This window comes from Felis catus, chromosome C1 (assembly GCF_018350175.1).
Source record: "Felis catus isolate Fca126 chromosome C1, F.catus_Fca126_mat1.0, whole genome shotgun sequence".
NCBI classification, from domain to species: domain Eukaryota; kingdom Metazoa; phylum Chordata; class Mammalia; order Carnivora; family Felidae; genus Felis; species Felis catus.
The window spans coordinates 35,250,660-35,267,750 of record NC_058375.1 but is presented as its reverse complement, the minus strand read 5'-3'; the positions used below and the strand labels follow the sequence as shown (position 1 = coordinate 35,267,750).

The 17,091-nt window shown below is 50.1% G+C and overlaps 2 protein-coding genes and 4 non-coding genes across 6 annotated transcripts; 1 reads left to right on the top strand and 5 right to left on the bottom strand.

Annotated features, from left to right (window-relative positions):
- The first annotated feature begins 3,990 nt into the window (after window positions 1-3,990).
- On the top strand, window positions 3,991-8,452 carry BEST4 (bestrophin 4). The gene is made up of 9 exons (XM_023260048.2): window positions 3,991-4,509; window positions 4,595-4,689; window positions 5,272-5,505; window positions 5,682-5,836; window positions 6,281-6,358; window positions 6,649-6,846; window positions 6,950-7,030; window positions 7,135-7,289; window positions 7,438-8,452. The coding sequence occupies exons 1-9, from the start codon at window positions 4,358-4,360 to the stop codon at window positions 7,709-7,711; spliced, it is 1,422 nt and encodes a 473-aa protein (XP_023115816.1). The 5' UTR covers window positions 3,991-4,357; the 3' UTR covers window positions 7,712-8,452.
- Window positions 8,453-12,713: 4,261 nt separating this feature from the next.
- On the bottom strand, window positions 12,714-15,550 carry RPS8 (ribosomal protein S8). Its single transcript, XM_003990022.4, has 6 exons — window positions 15,406-15,550; window positions 14,902-15,008; window positions 14,326-14,425; window positions 13,753-13,928; window positions 13,389-13,518; window positions 12,714-12,879 (listed from the first exon to the last, which is right to left on the bottom strand). Exons 1-6 carry the CDS (start codon window positions 15,407-15,409, stop codon window positions 12,770-12,772), a joined length of 627 nt encoding a protein of 208 aa, XP_003990071.1. The 5' UTR covers window positions 15,410-15,550; the 3' UTR covers window positions 12,714-12,769.
- Window positions 13,028-13,098, bottom strand: LOC111562144. Its single transcript, XR_002745188.1, has one exon. It is a non-coding gene; the product is annotated as a small nucleolar RNA SNORD38 (small nucleolar RNA).
- LOC111562145 lies at window positions 13,623-13,692 on the bottom strand. The gene has a single exon (XR_002745189.1). It is a non-coding gene; the product is annotated as a small nucleolar RNA SNORD38 (small nucleolar RNA).
- Window positions 14,509-14,612, bottom strand: LOC111562147. Its single transcript, XR_002745191.2, has one exon. It is a non-coding gene; the product is annotated as a small nucleolar RNA SNORD46 (small nucleolar RNA).
- On the bottom strand, window positions 15,095-15,174 carry LOC111562137. The gene has a single exon (XR_002745181.1). It is a non-coding gene; the product is annotated as a small nucleolar RNA SNORD55/SNORD39 (small nucleolar RNA).
- Window positions 15,551-17,091: the final 1,541 nt, after the last annotated feature.

The following is a 17,091-nucleotide window of genomic DNA, read 5'->3' as shown; positions in this document are numbered from 1 at the left end:
TCCAAACTCCATGCTGTAAACTGTCAAGCCATATATCCAACTCTGGGCTGTGAAGAGGGGAGAGGGTCATTGGTGGGTAGGACCAGAAGAGGATGAGAGGCAAGAACTAGAGGAATGATAAAGATGGGTGGAGTAAATGATTTACAGGTGGAATGGTTCCCTCTCCTGGACCATAAACCAAAGGGATTTGTCAGCAGCTGGGAAGGGAGATAAGGTGACTCAGGAGGGAGGGGCTGGGTGGGGATTGGGGACTGCCCCTTCCTGGAGCAAGTCTTCTAGTCCTGTACCTTTATCCATGGCTCTGTGGGAAATTTCACAGCCCAGTGATCCAGAGTGTTGGTAACAGTCAGGAAGGTGAGGGCCACAGAAGTGAATGAGGGCAATGATTGAAATGCAGCAGCCTGGGATGCCCTAAAGGAGTATTGACGGAAGCTCCCAGGACCTCAGAGCCTGAGTTCCTTCAGTCCCAGGGCCTGGGTGCCTAGACAACTAGACTCTTTAAGTGGTATGAAGCTCAGAATGCTCTAGGAAAGCCCCAGATCAGAGCTTGGGAAGGGATGCATGGCCATGATGGCTGAGTCCCCAGAGCTGGTATCTCACCCTCCCTGGGAAAGATCCTTGGTATTCCAGACCTCTGGGACACACACACACACACACACACACACACACACACACAGCCTGAGTCCAGTTCTTTCCTCATATTGACATCTCACCTGGCTCACCTGGGCCCTGGAAAGAGAACATAACTCTTCTGGCCATGAGTAGGTTTCCAAACCTTGTTCATCCAGGAAGGTTCTTACAGAAAAAGGGGAAGGAAGGCCAGATGTCTTTCAGGTTAAAAATGAAAAAAAAAAAAAAAAAAAAAAAAAAAAAGAAAGAAAGATAAAGAAAAGAAAGGAAAAGAAAAGAAAAGCCTGCTTGGGCTCAAGGACTCCCCAGCTCTATCAAGATGAATCAGATACAATCCTGTCCTTGGGTGCCTGGGTGCCTCAGTCAGTTAAGTGTCTGACTCTTGATTGTGGCTCAGGTGACGATATCACTGATTTGGAGATTGAGCCCCAGGTTGGGCTCTGAGCTGACAGCGCAGAGCCTGCTTGGGATTCTCTCTCTCCCTCTCTCTCTCTGCCCCTCTCCCTGCTTGCACTCTCTCTCTCAAAATATATAAACTAAAAAAAAAAAAAAAAAAAGGTACAATCTTGTCCTCAAGGGCCACACAGGCTGGAAGGAGATGACCCCTGCAGACAGGTCACACAGCCCACTGTGATTTGCTGCTGAGAGACGAAACCTAGAGTGCGTTGGGGAGTGATCTGGGGAAGATCATGGACAGCTTCCCTGAGGATGCTCTGAGCTGGACCTTGCAGAAGCAGTGAAAAGGAGCTAGACCAGAGGCTGGTGATGGGAGCAGAGATGGGGTCATCTCAAAAGGCCTTGTATATCCAGTTTAAAAGCCAGGACCTGGCACTGTTTGGCTTGGGGACAGGCTGGCAGGGTTTCAGGTGAAACGTCTCTGCCTCTTCATCTCTGAAGGATTGCCTGGTTCTGGGACACAACAGAGGACTAACAGGTAGAAACCAAAGAGAACAGATTTGGCTTTTCATGGTAATAGCAGCCCAGGCTCAATGCCTGCAGTGCTCCAGGCTCTGGATATTGTTTTTTTTGAATAATCCCAATTGCCCTATGTGGAAGGTGTTATTGATCTTGTTTTATAGAGGAGGAAACAGAAGTTCAGAGAGATTAGGTAACTCTTACAAGGCTACAGAGAACTAGAATTCAAACCCAGGTTTGTCTGACTCCTAAGCTTGTGCTCCTAATCACCTCTCCATGTTCCTCTCTTTCAGAAATGCTTGTAAGAATCAGCTCACAATGTGGGGGAAGGAGCTTCTCAATACAGGTCAGAGTGGGACTACCACTCCTGGGTTTTTGTGGATGACCTCACCACTGGGTGGGTAATTGAGCTGGTGCCTCAAATATTATTTCCTTTGTTTAACAGATGAAGAAATTGAGGCCTAGAAGTACAAATGGCCACTCAGGGGGCGCTTGGGTGGCTCAGTCGGTTAAGCGTCCGATTTCGGCTCAGGTCATGATCTCGCGGTCTGTGAGTTCGAGCCCCGCGTCGGGCTCTGTGCTGACAGCTCAGAGCCTGGAGCCTGTTTCAGATTCTGTGTCTCCCTCTCTCTGACCCTCCCCCGTTCATGCTCTGTCTCTCTCTGTCTCAAAAATAAATAAACGTTAAAAAAAATAAACAAAACAAAACAAAACCAAAAAACAAATGGCCACTCAGGATGCTAGGCACCCTTAGGAGTCAAGATGCTGGACACAGGGCTGAGGGAGGTCTGCGTCGCTAGGCCTGAGTCCCAGGCCTGTGGCCTTGTCAACTCTATGGGGTAGGGATGGGGGATGGTCAAGCCAAGTCTCAGAGCCTGGACTAGAAGCCTGGCAGTGTGGCCAGTGCACAGGACTATGGTCCTGGGCTCAAGCCCTTGTTTAGGCCCAAGTAGGCCAATTCCAGCCTTTGAGGTTGTGAAACTGAATACAGGAAAACCATGTAAAATAGAGTCTGGGGGCACCTGAGTGACTCAGTCAGTTAAGCATCACTCTCTCTCTCTCTTTTTTTTTATGTTTATTTTGAAAGAGTGTAAGCGGGGCAGTGGCGGGGTGGGGGGGCAGAGAGAGGGGGACAAAGGATCTGAAATGGACTCTGCACTGACAGCAGTGAGCCTGATGACCTGAGCCAAAGTTGGAAGCTCAACCGACTGAGCCACCCAGGTGCCCCAAGCATCTGACTCTTGATTTCGCTTCGGGTCATGCTCTCACAGTCATGAGATCGAGCCCCAAGCCCCAAGCTGGGCTCCGTACTGAGCATAGAGCCTGCTTAAGATTCTCTCTCTCCTTCTTCCCCTGCCCCTCCCCCTTCAAAAATAAGATAAAATAAGATAAAATAAAATAAAATAGTCTGTAGGCCAGAAGGGGGGTAGTTCTCACACCCTAGCAATTTGTCCTCAATTGCAGACCCCAAAAGGAAGAAGCATACCTTGCATTTTCCAACAACACAGAACCTACCTTACTACCCCTGCAAGAGGGAGAAAGACTTTTTCTTTGAATAGCAACAGCCCAGCCAATGAGAAGATGCCACAACTCAGCCAATGAGAAAAAAATCACCAGCCTCCAGTGGACTTTTGTTCAAAGTAGCCCCTCTCAACATCCTCCTTTTTCTCTATGAAATAACATTCCTTTTCTTTGTTTTCTAGACTTGCCTATGGTTTGCTATAGCTTGCATGCCCTGAATTGCAATTCCTCTATTTTTTTAATAAACCCATTTTGCTGGTAAAATAACTGGATGTTTTATTTTCAAGCTCAACAAAGTCCACCAACTCAGGCTTTGAATCCTGCCTCCAATGCATCCCAGCTATATGACCTTGGGCAAGACATTTACCTCTTGGAGCCTCATCTATAAATGGGGATGAGTCCTGGCTCATGGGGTTGTGATGAGGATTCCACGAGAGGATGATATAGTAGTGCCTTTGGCACAGTGCCTGTCAGTCAGTGCTCTGTGATCAGCAGCTGTTGTAACAATTGATCATCATGCATCTGTCTTCTCACCTGGAGCGTGGGACAGTAATCCCTGTCATCCTGGTTTCAAGGACATGGTGTTATTTGTGTGTGCTGTGGGGTCAGTGCAGATGGCATTTCTGCCACCCAAAGGCCAGCCCAGCCCTGCAGGAGTAGGGGGACAAATCTAGTTCCCAGGACCAGGAGAAGCTGGGTGACAGCCTCAATCCATCAATGATAACCACAGTCCAGTTAAGCTTTATGGGCCTGGCAGATATTTAAGTGTGTTTCATGTGGGGGCTAGCCCAGTTCTCCTTCCTCAACACATGCTGCTGCTCAGAGCAGGTAGGCAGGTGTGGAGTGGGGGGTGACAGTACCTTGGGCCTCGGGAGACCAGCTATCAACAAGACCCCAAGGGATAGTTGTGGGTCTAGGCTAGAGTTGGATCTCCTGTCCTTAGCAGTTTATGATCTGGTTACTTTTAGCCCTGCAAGTGGAAGAGGATCCCAGGGAAGCCTCTTGCAGGAGAGGTTATAGATCTCAGCTCCCCTAGGCCCATGCCATCCTGGCTTGACCCACGTACACTGAGTTCTGGAGGGGATGGGGATGTGCTCTGTCTGCTCTGCAGCTTCCTCCCCCATGACTACTGACACAGGGTGAAGGCTGGATGTATGTGACCAGAATCGAAGGGAGGTTGCCCGGGGAACTAAGCTTGGTGATAAGAAGGAAAGCTAAGGAGAAGGTTTGCTGGGAAAGAGGGACACTCTGGGGGCAGCTCTTGTGACCTCCTGCTCAGGCCCCCAGCACCATGACGGTTTCATACACCCTCAAAGTGGCGGAGGCTCGCTTCGGAGGCTTCTCTGGCTTGCTTCTCCGTTGGAGGGGAAGCATCTACAAGCTCCTCTACAAAGAGTTCCTCCTCTTCATCGCCCTGTATGCTCTGCTCAGCATCACTTACCGGTGAGGGTGAGGTCTCAGGGCTGGCCTGTGGGGGACAGGGCTGCCCACTTCCCTCTAACCCAGTCTTACAACTGACCTTACCCAGGTTGCTGCTGACCCAGGAGCAGAGGCATGTATATGCTCAGGTGGCCCGATACTGTAATCGTTCGGCAGATCTCATCCCCTTATCCTTTGTACTGGGTAAGGCTCCCTCTAGTTCTCCCTGGTATCCTTCTTACCATCTTCCCTGACCTTTGGGTTGAGTTGATAGCGCTGAGAGTCAGAATTACCCCAACAGCACAGCCTAGAGGTTAACCAGAGCAGGCTCAGCAGACATGGGAGTTGTATCCTGGGTCCAGGATTTCCAGAGGGCTAGACCCTGCCTATCACTTGCTGGACCCTCACTCCACAAACAAGGGACAAAACACCTGCTGGCTTCAAACCCCCGCTCTGGGGGGAGGGGAGCTGCAGAGAGGTGACATCCCCTTCCCACCTTCATGGGAAGAGGGGCTCAGAGTTAACTACTACTAGTGGCCTTGAGCCACCACTTCTCTACCAGAGGTTTGCACTCCTCCATCCTCCGGGCCTGGCTTAGCAAGGAAGAGGCTTTAGGAAGAGGCACTTCCCCTGACATCAAGGCAGGACACTGGAGCCAGATGTGTCCTTCCCCCTGCTTCAGTTCAACCTAGCCTGGACCAGGCGCTCCAGCTGGGGGACAGGGCACGCTAACTGCCAGACACTCCCTCTTCCCTTCCTGTCCCCACTTCTGGGGCGGCTGACCAGGTTTCTACGTGACCCTGGTGGTGAACCGATGGTGGGCCCAGTATACAAGCATCCCGCTGCCAGACCAGCTGATGTGCGTCATCTCGGCCAGCGTGCACGGCGTAGACCAGCATGGCCGCCTGCTGCGCCGTACCCTCATCCGCTATGCCAACCTGGCATCTGTGCTGGTGCTGCGCTCAGTCAGCACCCGCGTACTCAAGCGTTTCCCCACTATGGAGCACGTGGTGGATGCAGGTGCGGACAGGGGCCCCTGGGGCTCGGCCGGGCCGATGCAGGTGCCACGCTGGGGAGCCCTGGCACAGCCCACCAGAGCCTGAAGGTGGGCCTCCTAGGAGGAGAGGTCTGACCCCCAAGGGGCAAGTCCTAGGCACAAGGGCTCAGTCTGCGCCCCACTCACTTTATCCCCTCAGGTTTCATGTCCCAGGAAGAGAGGAAAAAGTTTGAGAGCCTGAAATCCGACTTCAACAAGTACTGGATCCCATGTGTCTGGTTTACTAACCTGGCGGCCCAGGCCCGGAGGGATGGGAGAATCCGTGATGACATTGCTCTCTGCCTGCTCCTCGAAGTGAGTCTGCTCAGACCAGGCCCATTTATCCTCTTCCTCCTAGCTTTGCAAACCAGAACAATAATTTTAGTAATGAGCACTTAGGTGGTGCCAACTTTGTACTGCACACTGTTGGAAGTACTGTACGTACATTAACTCATTAGCCATCACAACAACCCTTGAGACATTATCGGCATCCCTTTTTCACAGGTGAGAAAACTGAGGCAGAACGGAAAAGAAACTTGCCGAAATCACACAGATAGTTAGTGGAGCTGGGACTCATACACTCTGGGTCCATGCTTGGAACTACATTGCTAAACTGCTTCCCATCACAAGCACTCCCACATTGGTAACACCTCCAACAGCCAACTGGGCCTCTAGGCCTGGTTTGTGTTGGGCTCCCAGTTCTTTCCCCATTCTTCCTTCCTCACCTCCACTGACTTCCTCTTCTTGCTCTTCCACCAGGAGCTGAACAAGTACCGGGCCAAGTGCAGCATGCTATTCCACTATGACTGGATCAGCATACCTCTCGTCTACACCCAAGTAACTGCCTCTCACCTCCCCAGTCCCAGTGCCTACTGCATGTCCTGTGCTGTGTGTGACACTGAGAACTAGAGATGGCACCTGCCCTGGGGCAGTTCAGTCCAGTGAGACACCGAACAACTAAGGGCTCATCCTCAAAGCATCCCCGGACCCCCACTAATAGGACCCCATCCCCTCTGATGCTGCCACACCTTGCTACACATTTAGTTCCTTGTCAGAGTCCCTCACTGGCCCTCAGGGGCGGGGAGGGCATTTTTCCCTGTCTTACTCGGCCCGGCTTCCTTCTCCAGGTGGTGACCATAGCCGTATACTCCTACTTTGCCCTCTCCCTGGTCGGCCGCCAGTTTGTGGAGCCAGAGGCAGGGCCTGCCAAACCTCGGGAGCCATTAGAGCCAGGCCAGGAGCCAGCGTCTACTCTGGGGGACCTGGACATGTATGTGCCTCTCACCACTCTGCTGCAGTTCTTCTTCTATGCTGGCTGGCTCAAGGTGGGCACATAGCAGCTTGTTCTGTAGACACGTGGGTCCACCTCAACTTTGGGGATGCAGAATGGGGCTCTGAGCCCTGAAAACACTGTCTTACAACCTGCAGGTGGCCGAACAGATTATCAACCCCTTTGGGGAGGATGATGATGACTTTGAGACTAACCAGCTCATAGACCGCAACTTACAGGTGCGCCCGGTTCCGGGGCAACTCCCTGTGCTCCCCTCCTTGCCAGCTCTCCGCCTAAGTGTGGAGAGGACAGGAGGATCCTTATGACTTGCTGCCTGCCTCAGGTGTCCCTGCTCTCCGTAGACGACATGTACCAGAACCTGCCTCCCGCCGAGAAGGACCTGTACTGGGACGAAGACTCAGCGCAGCCGCCTTACACGGTGGCCACGGCAGCAGAGGCTCTGCGGCCTTCCTTCCTGGGCTCCACCTTCAACCTTCGGTGAGTGACCCCAGCTGGTGGAGGCAGGGGTTGACCTGGCACTCTGGGGCGCCAATGGATCGGTCCTTCCTGTTCCCCGCCCTCTCGGGAGAGTCAGTCCCAGGGCGGCTCGGCGCCAAGATCGCTCAGACCTCCCTCCCGTCCGCAGCGTGAGCGACGACCCCGAGCAGAACGTGCAGGTGGACACGTCCCCAGGGTCCGCTAGGCCGCTCCCGGCCGCGCAGACCCCGTTGCTCGGCCACTTGTTTGCCGCAGGAGCACCCTCACCCGCGATCAGCCTCCGGACCTTTGGCCGCGTACGCGGAGCTCCCAGGACCCCTCATCTACTGCGCTTGCGAGCGGAGGAGGGCGGCGACCCCGAGGCCGCGGACCGCATTGAGGAGGCGTCGGTGGGGTCAGGGGACGAGGCCGGGGAGCCCTGAGAAAAGGCTGCCAGGGCCGGGCCCTCTTGCCTGCCTCTGCTCGCTTTCCGCCCCCAGCTGCCCTCCAGACGGCGCTGGTCCTGCCCTCGGACGCCATAAGAACACTTGCTGTGTGCCCTGGGCCAGAGCGTTTAGGGACGGATCTTGAAAGAGAAAGATGGCGGGGCCAGTGTCAGGGCTGGGAATGCGTCCACTTTGGCGGGAGAAGGTAGGATGGCTTGCTTGGGGACGGTGTAGCTAGAAGGATACACGTGCGAGGCCTAGAGGACAAGAACCCAGGTGCACTGTTAATTTCCCGGGGAGCTGGGCCCGTTCTCAAACTTGAGGGAGCATCAGCGTCACTGACGGGCCTGTTCGGAACAGTTATGGGTGCCCCTTCCAGCATTTCTGATTCATTAGATCTGGGACGGAACCCAAGAAGTTGCATTTCTAGTAAATTCCCAGGTGCTGTTGCTGCTGCTGGTCCAAACATTACACTTTGTGTGAGACATAAAAAGATATTGAGGGTATACCTTATCTTGATAATCTTACTCTGAAGAGGGATCAAAGTGTGTGTGCTGGGGGACTTTTGCTTTTCCTATAATATTCTTTGTTTTTGTTTACAATGAGAATATAATCATTACTTGTGCAGTTATGGTTGCTTAAAACTAAATTGGCCTGCTGTGCAGTGGGATAGTGAGATAAAGATGATATGGAAGGGCTTGGGAATCTGTACTGGAGGCTGATTGAACTCATATGTGAAGGCAGTCTTTTTTTTTTTTTTTTTTTAATTTTTTTTAACGTTTATTTATTTTTTGAGACAGAGAGAAACAAAGCATGAACGGGGGAGGGTCAGAGAGAGAGGGAGACACAGAATCTGAAGCAGGCTCCAGGCTCCGAGCTGTCAGCACAGAGCCCGACGCGGGGCTCGAACCCACGGACCGCGAGATCATGACCTGAGCCAAAGTCGGCTGCTTAACCGACTGAGCCACCCAGGCGCCCCTGAAGGCAGTCTTACACTACCCAGCCTAGACCTTGGGCATTTGAACTTCTGAGTACCACATCCTTCTCTGTACCCACCAACCAACAGAAGAGACGATGTAAGGGGTGAAGCTGGGGTTCCATCTCTGTGGTGGGCCTACAGTGCTGGGGGGAAACCAGACTCAAACAACACTAGATGGAGTTGCCTGAACTGAGCTCCTCTAAGATTCCTGGCCTATAAATTCAGCCTCCATTAAAGAACTTGGTGAATGCTAAAACTGAATCTTAAGATCAAAGAATTACAGAGGACAGAAGTCAAAGGAGGGCAGAAACAAGAGTATAGAGGTTGAGTGCATGCTCTGGCATTGTAGACTGACTAGATAATGCTGGTTTTGCTACTTTCGTACTGCTGGGTGACCATAGGTTACTGGATACCTAAGCATAGGTCTCCAAATGTATGGAGACAATAGCACCCCCAGGACAGCCATTCACCCGTAAGGTATTTAAGTTTTTTTCACAGGGTTAATAGGAAGTAGCCTTGCTTAGAGCAAGAATGGTCATCTGAAGGCTGTGGACATGAATACTGCCTGGATCCAAGACTTTTTAAAAAAGATTCTATTCATAAATTATAAGTAGAAGGGGAAGTATAGTTTTTTGGAACTCAAATTAGGAAATAAAGGCAAAGTGTTTAGTGTGGCTTTGCTGACCCATACCAATTCCTGACTCATACCTCTCTGTCAACAAAGCTAAAATTAAGGTGTTGCATGAAGATAATCACTGGATGGAAAGGTGGGGCACAGGCGTCCCCAGAGCAACGGTAAGGTTTCAGAAGGTTGGGTTGATCTGTGTCCTGAAGTTTTTGTACTCAAAAGTGGTGGCTGTCATCTTTCCCTATTGTCTCTTCACAGAAGTCTGCAATTTTGCCAAGCTAATGAACCAGTTGGGTGTTCACTTCTTTAACTCTTAAAAGTTACATACTTACACTTTCCATCAACTTCAACTTCGATAAAATCTTGTTTTTTAAAAAATTAATTTAGGGGCGCCTGAGTGGCTCAGTCGGTTGAGTCCGACTTCGGCTCAGGTCATGATCTCACGGTTCATGAGTTTGAGCCCTACATCGGGCTCTGGGCTGACAGCTCAGAGCCTGGAGCCTGCTTCGGATTCTGTGTCTCCCTGTCTGCCCCTCCGCTGCTTGCACTAGGGTCTCTCGCATGGTCTCAAAAATAAACATTAAAAAAATTTTTAATAAAAAATTAATTTAGCACACTGGAGTGCTTGCTATGTTGCCCTGTACTTCCAGGTACTGGAGACAGAGCAGGCTACAAACATACCTGTTCCCCGGAATTATATTCTAGTAGGACAAGACAAAATGAGCAAAATTTATGCCCAACTAAGGGATAAGGAGAAAAAGGAGGAAAAGATACAGCATTGAAGGGACTAACTTAAAAAACGGTGATCAGGGGCGCCTGGGTGGCTCAATCAGTTGAGCGGCCAACTTCAGCTCAGGTCATGATCTCGTGGTCCGTGAGTTCGAGCCCCGCGTCGGGCTCTGTGCTGACAGCTTGGAGCCTGGAGCCTGCTTCGGATTCTGTGTCTTCCTCTCTCTGACCCTCCCCCGTTCATGCTCTGTCTCAAAAATAAATAAACGTTAAAAAAAAAAAAATGTGATCAGAGAGGGCAAAAACGAGGGTCTAAGTAAGACCTGGAGAGTAAGCCATGTGGGTATTTGAAAGAAATTGTTTCTAACAAAAGAATAGCAAATGAACATACATTATTTACTCAGTAAGGCCAGGATCATAGGCACTATAGAAAAAGGGAGCAGGTCATGTAGAGTTCCATAGTGTTTGGTTAGGCTTTTGAGATGGTAAGTTGTCCTGTCAAAAACCTGATATATTTTTTTTAAGTTTGAGAGGGGGTGCCTGGGTGGCTCAGTTGGTTCAGCATCCTACTCTTAATTTTGGCTCTGGTCAAGATCTCAAGATTCGTTGAGTTTGAGCCCTATGTCTTCAGGCTCCGAGCTAACAGCACAGAGCCTGCTTGGATGCTCTCTCCCTTCCTCTCTGCTCCTCTACTGCTCACATAGTCTTTCTCAAAAGAAATAAAGTTCAGACTGCATGCGCGAGGGATGAGCAGAATGAGAATCCTATGCTAGCTCTGCGCAGAGCCCTACATATGTCTTGATCTCATGAACTGACTGAACCACCCAGGTGGCCCCCAAAAACTGATTTTTTTTTTAAAGCTTATTTTGAGAGACAGAGAGAGCATGAGTGGGGGAAGGGCAGAGAGAATCCCAAGCAGGGTCTGCACTGCCAGCACAGACCCCAGTGCAGGACTTGAACCCATGAAGCTCCAAGATTATGACCTGAGCTGAAACCAAGAGTCAGGACCCTTAACTGACTGAACCACCCAGATGCCCCAAAAACCTGATCTTAAAACTGATCAACAGGGGCGCCTGGGTGGCTCAGTCCGTTGAGCATCCAACTTCGGTTCAGGTCACGATTTCACGGCTCAGGAGTTCAAGCCCCGTATCGGGCTCTGCACTGATAGGATAGCTCAGAGCCTGGAGCCTGCTTCAGATTCTGTGTCTCCCTCTCTCTGTCCCTCCCCTGCTTGCACTCTCTCTCTCTCTCAAAAGTAAATAAATCTTAAAAAATTTAAAACAAACAAAAAAAAAAACAACTTATCAACATTGCTAGGATTGTGTTGGGGACAACAGAAGCATTGAGTGCTACTTATAAAAAAGTGACTGGAAGGTGGATGGTTTTAAAGGTTGAAGCAATTGGGGCGCCTGGGTGGCGCAGTCGGTTAAGCGTCCGACTTCAGCCAGGTCACAATCTCGCGGTCCGTGAGTTCGAGCCCCGCGTCAGGCTCTGGGCTGATGGCTCAGACCCTGGGGCCTGTTTCTGATTCTGTGTCTCCCTCTCTCTCTGCCCCTCCCCCGTTCATGCTCTGTCTCTCTGTCCCAAAAATAAACGTTGAAAAAAAAAAAATAAAATAAAATAATAAATAAAAATAAAGGTTGAAGCAATTAAGACCTGGGATTATTAGATGTTAGCATATAAGGGTCAGAATGACCCAAGATTTTGATTTAAGCAGCTGTATAAAGACAACTGTTTGCTATAATCAAATAGCTGAGAAACTATTTGAAAAGGAAAAGCTGAAGAATGTTATCCATTTTTAACATGTTCACCTTTGAGAGTCCAATTATGATATACAAATGCAGGTGTTAAGTAGGTTTGGGTTAAAGTTAGAAAAATGCATCATATGGGGCACCTGGGTGGCTTGAGCCAGTTGAGTGCCCAACTCTTGATATAGGCTCAGGTGATCTTGGTGGTCATGAGATGGAGCCCTGAGTCAGGTCCGCACTGAGCATGGAGCCTGCCTGGGATTCTCTCTGCCCCTCCTCTGCTCTCAAAATAAACATTAAAAAAAAAATGCATCATAAACCACATTCAATACCTACAACAGACAATGTACAGCCAAGCTGGAGACAAAGAACTGAACTTTGCAGATTTAGCAATGCAGAAACCACTGGTTATCTTGCACACTTTAGTAAGGGGAAGGGGGATTAGGTTTCAAAAGAAAATTAACTTCAGAAAGACATTAAAAAACTGAAAGATACGGATACATAAGTGTGCTCAACTTCCTCAACAATGTACAAAAGAAATTTGGAATACAATTTCCAGGTTTATAGGCTATTCACAAACCCAGGCTGAAAACTTCCAAGCTAAAACCTTAAGACCAAGGTGCACATAGGGAAAGGGTACAGGACCTCTAAAAGAGCCAAATTTACAGAGGCAGCATGGTTTCAGGTACCAGTCATGGTCAACACAGTAATATTGGGGGCCCAGTGCTGAGATACCTCCCTTATACTGTTTCTGCTTGGCCTGCATGCCACATCCCTGTTCCCACTAAACGCTAGCCTTTGGGGGGTGAGAAATGCTCCCCGTTACCGACATAGCCCACACCTAAGGTTGGCCTTCAGGCAGAGTGAGCTGGGGCACTCTACGGTTTCCCAAGCAATCAGATATTGACACACGAATACAGGGCAGAATAAACACCTTTTATTACATGACCGAAGATAGGAAGGAGGAAGATTTATTTGCCTTTCCGGGCTTTGATTTTCCTCAGATAGAACTCTAGCTCCTTGCCCTCCAGTACATAGCCATCTGCTCGGCCACACTGGCCTGGTCTTGAAGCGATGCATGCTGCAAGAGAGTATGCATTCATTAGCAAAATGACAATGTGGCCCTATCCAAACCTAGGTATGCCTTAGAAGTCCATGTTGGTTTAGGTATCCTGGGGGGGTGGTGGTGGTGGTGGTGGTGGTGGTGAGGGCAAGCTTGAAGCCCACTGTCTCCTCAGATAAGACTTCATCGTCATTTAAAAGTCAGTAGCAGAACTGGACAAAGTTTTCATCACTGAGACAGCCCCCTCAGCCCACACATGCATGGACTTCTCAAAATACTTCTGGGAGTTAGAGGCAGAGGGCAAATTTAGGCCTATGGACTCCTGCCCACTATTTCCCATTTGAGCTTCATACTAATGGGATGACCACACGTTCTGAGTTTTGCTTGTATTCTGTTATCATTTAACTCTCCTGGTAAAGCCTCTACCACAAGGCTGGCCAGTAAAAAGAACAAAAGAGGCAAGAATAAAATACAGAGGATATACAGTTATCCGGACACCCCCTCCCCCGAGGCAACAGCCATCTCACCAAGAAGTTTGCCCTGCTGGAACTGCTCCTCCAGAAGACTGCTTATTTTGGCATTCTTTTTCCTCTCATCATATTTCTTCTGAATTTTCTTTGATCGTTTTTTGTTTAAAATCTCTTCCTCCTCGGGAGTCTAAATAAAGGAGACAGATGACTTAGCTGGAGCTCCCCAAGCACTGGCTCAGGGAAGGAATGTCCTCACAGCTTTGGGCCCAGTACATCCCAATCCCTGCTGCCTTCCTCAGCACTAAAAGCTTTCATCTCTTTCCCTTCAGCAGCAGAACTGGACGCAGTTTTCATCATAAGAAGGCTGCAATGAGGCTGGCCTCCCCCGCCCAACAGGGAAGTTGGCACCCCAAAAACGCACCAGCTTGGCCCCCTTCTTGCGGCCCAGGGGCAGTGCATAGTGGGACTCGTACCACTGCCGGTACGGTGTGCTGTCAATGAGCACGATACAGTTCTTCACCAAGGTCTTGGTGCGGACCAGTTCGTTGTTGGATGCATTGTAGACAACATCAATAATCCTTGTTTTGCGCGTACAACCTGCTCACAGGAGAAATTCAGAATCAAGTCCTGTAAACAACTGGCTTTGTTGTTCCCTGCACATCCTACCCCATAGTGCCTAAGGAAAAGGGAACTCTAAGCCGCTACCCAGCCACAGGGTGTCAGCTCATCTTCCACAAAGCCACCTTTCCAGAGATGGCTGGCAACCACACATTAATAATGTCTAGATTCAGCCCCAATCCCTGAGGCTATAGGACTTAAGAGACAAAACAGGATAGAGGGAATTCTCCAGCTACCACAACCTTAAGATCTTTCAAACAAAGAGAAACTTCAGTATCTTGATGGAGGCCAAGGACTTCCTGTTAAAAAGTACCTACTGAAGCTTAGGAAATTTTAGGGATTGAGTTCCCGCCCGCTCCTAGAGGGCCTCACTCACACTCAGAGCCCCAGGAGAAGTTCCCCACGTCCAGCCTCAAGGCACGGTACTTCTTATTGCCTCCCCGAACCCGGACTGTGTGTATACGGCGGGGGCCAATCTGGAAAACACAAGGAGACAGGAACTAGGTTATCCAAGAGAGCAAGACAACAAAGGGAAGGGTACCCAGGCTGGACGGAGGCAACACAGTCAGTGTAACTATGACAAGTCCTAGCATTGGCAAGTGGCACACAGGTGACCAAGACGGCCACAACCACGCCTAAGGATACTTTTTCATCACTCTAGTTACCTCCAAGAGGAAAAACCTAACTCCAAACACTGAAAACTAAGTCTCTATTCAACAAAAATACTAGGTTTCTGACTATCATTTGAGGAGCCCATCCCCTCCAAGTGCCCTTTAAGTCCTAGTACACAGCATCTGTCTCCATGCAATCTCTTTAGTCTCAACCAACAGGTAAAGGTGAGGAGCCCGCCCAGTCCCCTAGACAGATCACAGAGCCCTGCAAAGATTCAACCACCACAAGCAGAGGCCAGACCACGCCGGAGACTAGGGGGACGCGAACGCCCCGCACGCACCTTAGTGTTGGCAGCGGGGCGTCCCAGCTCATACTTCCGCTTCTTGTGGTAGGGCTTTCTCTTGCCCCCGGTCTTGCGGCGCTTGTGCCAGTTGTCCCGAGAGATGCCTACATGCCGGAGCGGGGACGGAAGCGTTAGCCATTGGGCCTCGGGCCGGCACCTCGCAAGCCCCAAACCCCCGCGCCGGACGGGCCGCACGCTCAGCTCTCCAAGGTTGGTTCCCCCACTGCGCACTCGGGAGTTTACAGCATTATCAAGGTGTCATCATCCACATGCGGCCCAGCCCGGGCTCCGTCCCATGGCAGCCATGTTGGTATGCCTGCAACCCCAAGCTCCTACAGCCCCTGGAGGGGGCCTCGGCGGCCAGAACCCGAGCACCACCCTCCTCGTGGCTGCTCCGTGCTAGGGGTCGGGGCGCCCGCACTCCTGACTTGACCGCGAGGCAGGATGGCGCCGGATCGAGCTCGTCCCCCTTCCCGGGCCCCGAAGCAGAGCGACACTCACCCATCACTCTCGGCGCTGGCTGAGAAAGGGAAAACGCAAAGCCTCACGGTCCGGTTTGTAAAACGCAGTCCCGCCCCTTTAACGTGATTTCTGCGCGCCGCTGTGAGGATCCCGGAGTCTGAGTGCGACGTCACTGACGTTTCTGCGACAGTACCGCGGACCTCCTGCTGCGAGAGGGGCCTCTGCGCTCCTAACTCGTGGACAGCGCTGGACCCGCGTTTGCTGCCGCTCGCTAGAGGTTGAGGACTTTAGGGTACATCCGAGGTGGAGTCACCTGGCTTTACGCTTTGAAAAGACTCGTTTTAGAAGCTGGGCGTAGCTGCGATGGGAAAAGGTGGAAGGCAGCAGGGAGGGAAACGAGTGGTGGACTTAGGTTTGATTCTGAAGGGTTTGGTGATACATTGGACTTGGGGGGTGGGGGTTAGGGAAAGGGGTGTGTGTCGAGGATTACTAATTCCTCACTTGATGAGTTGGATGAAAATCGGTGCCTTTTACTGAGATGGGGTAAACTAAGGGAGCGGTTCTGGTCATGTTCATTTTGAGATCTTGGTGACCTCTAAGGGGGAATGACGGCAGCTGGATGTTCATGTCTTGGTCATCCTTATGGAAGAAATTTGGACAGAAGATGTTACTTTGGGAATCATTACTATGCAAATGTAATTAAAGTTTCCAGAATGAATGGCATCTAGGGAGAGAGCATAAAGCACACTTCTCTTGTAAAATGTACTAAATAAATACTTTAGGCTTGTGAGATACAGAGTCTGTGTCACAACTACTCGACTTCGCTAGTGTGGTGTGAGAGTAATCCTAGACAATAGTAAACAAATGTGTGTGGCAGTGTTCCAAGACTTAACGATACTGAGATTCATCTCTCATGAACCATTACGCTTTTGATTTTTTACAAACATTTAAAAACGTAACAACATTGGGGGGTGGGAGGGAGGAGAGGGTGGGTGATGGGTATTGAGGAGGGCACCTTTTGGGATGAGCACTGGGTGTTGTATGGAAACCAATTTGTCAATAAATTTCATATAAAAAAAAAAACGTAACAACAACTCTTGGCGCACGGGCTCAATCAGCATACTGTGATGTGCCAACCCTTAGCATAAAGAAATACAGGAAAATGTTCTAGGTCCAAGGCTTGAGGAATATGAACATTTAAGGCCAGGTAAAGAAAAACTGGCAGAGGAGACAAGGAGCAGTTAGACTGACAGGAAGAAAGCTAGCATAGTATATCATGGTCTAATGCTACTGTAAAGGGTAGTGAAGGTCTAAAAAGGGATTCTTGGATTTAGTAACTTGAAAACCTTTTTTTTTTAATTTTTAATGTTTTATTTTTGAGAGAGAGAAAGAGCGAGCGAGCAAGCAGGTGAAGGGCAGAGAGAAAGGGAGAAACAGAATCCAAAGCAGGTTCCAGGCTCTGAGCTGTCAATACAGAGCCCGATGTGGGGCTTGAACTCACAAACCTCGAGATCATGACCTGAGCCACCCAGGCATCCCTCCCCACAGCAATGAAATTTTTAAAAAATAATAAGAGAGGAGACTGGCTGGTGGCTGGAGGGGAAACGGATCAAAGGGCAGTATTTAAAGGAGTAAATTGCCTAAAGGAGTCCTTTACACTCTGCTCCCAATCCTATCACAGCCCTTTGAAGGGATTCTCTCATTGTCTCTGCTCAAAATCTCACC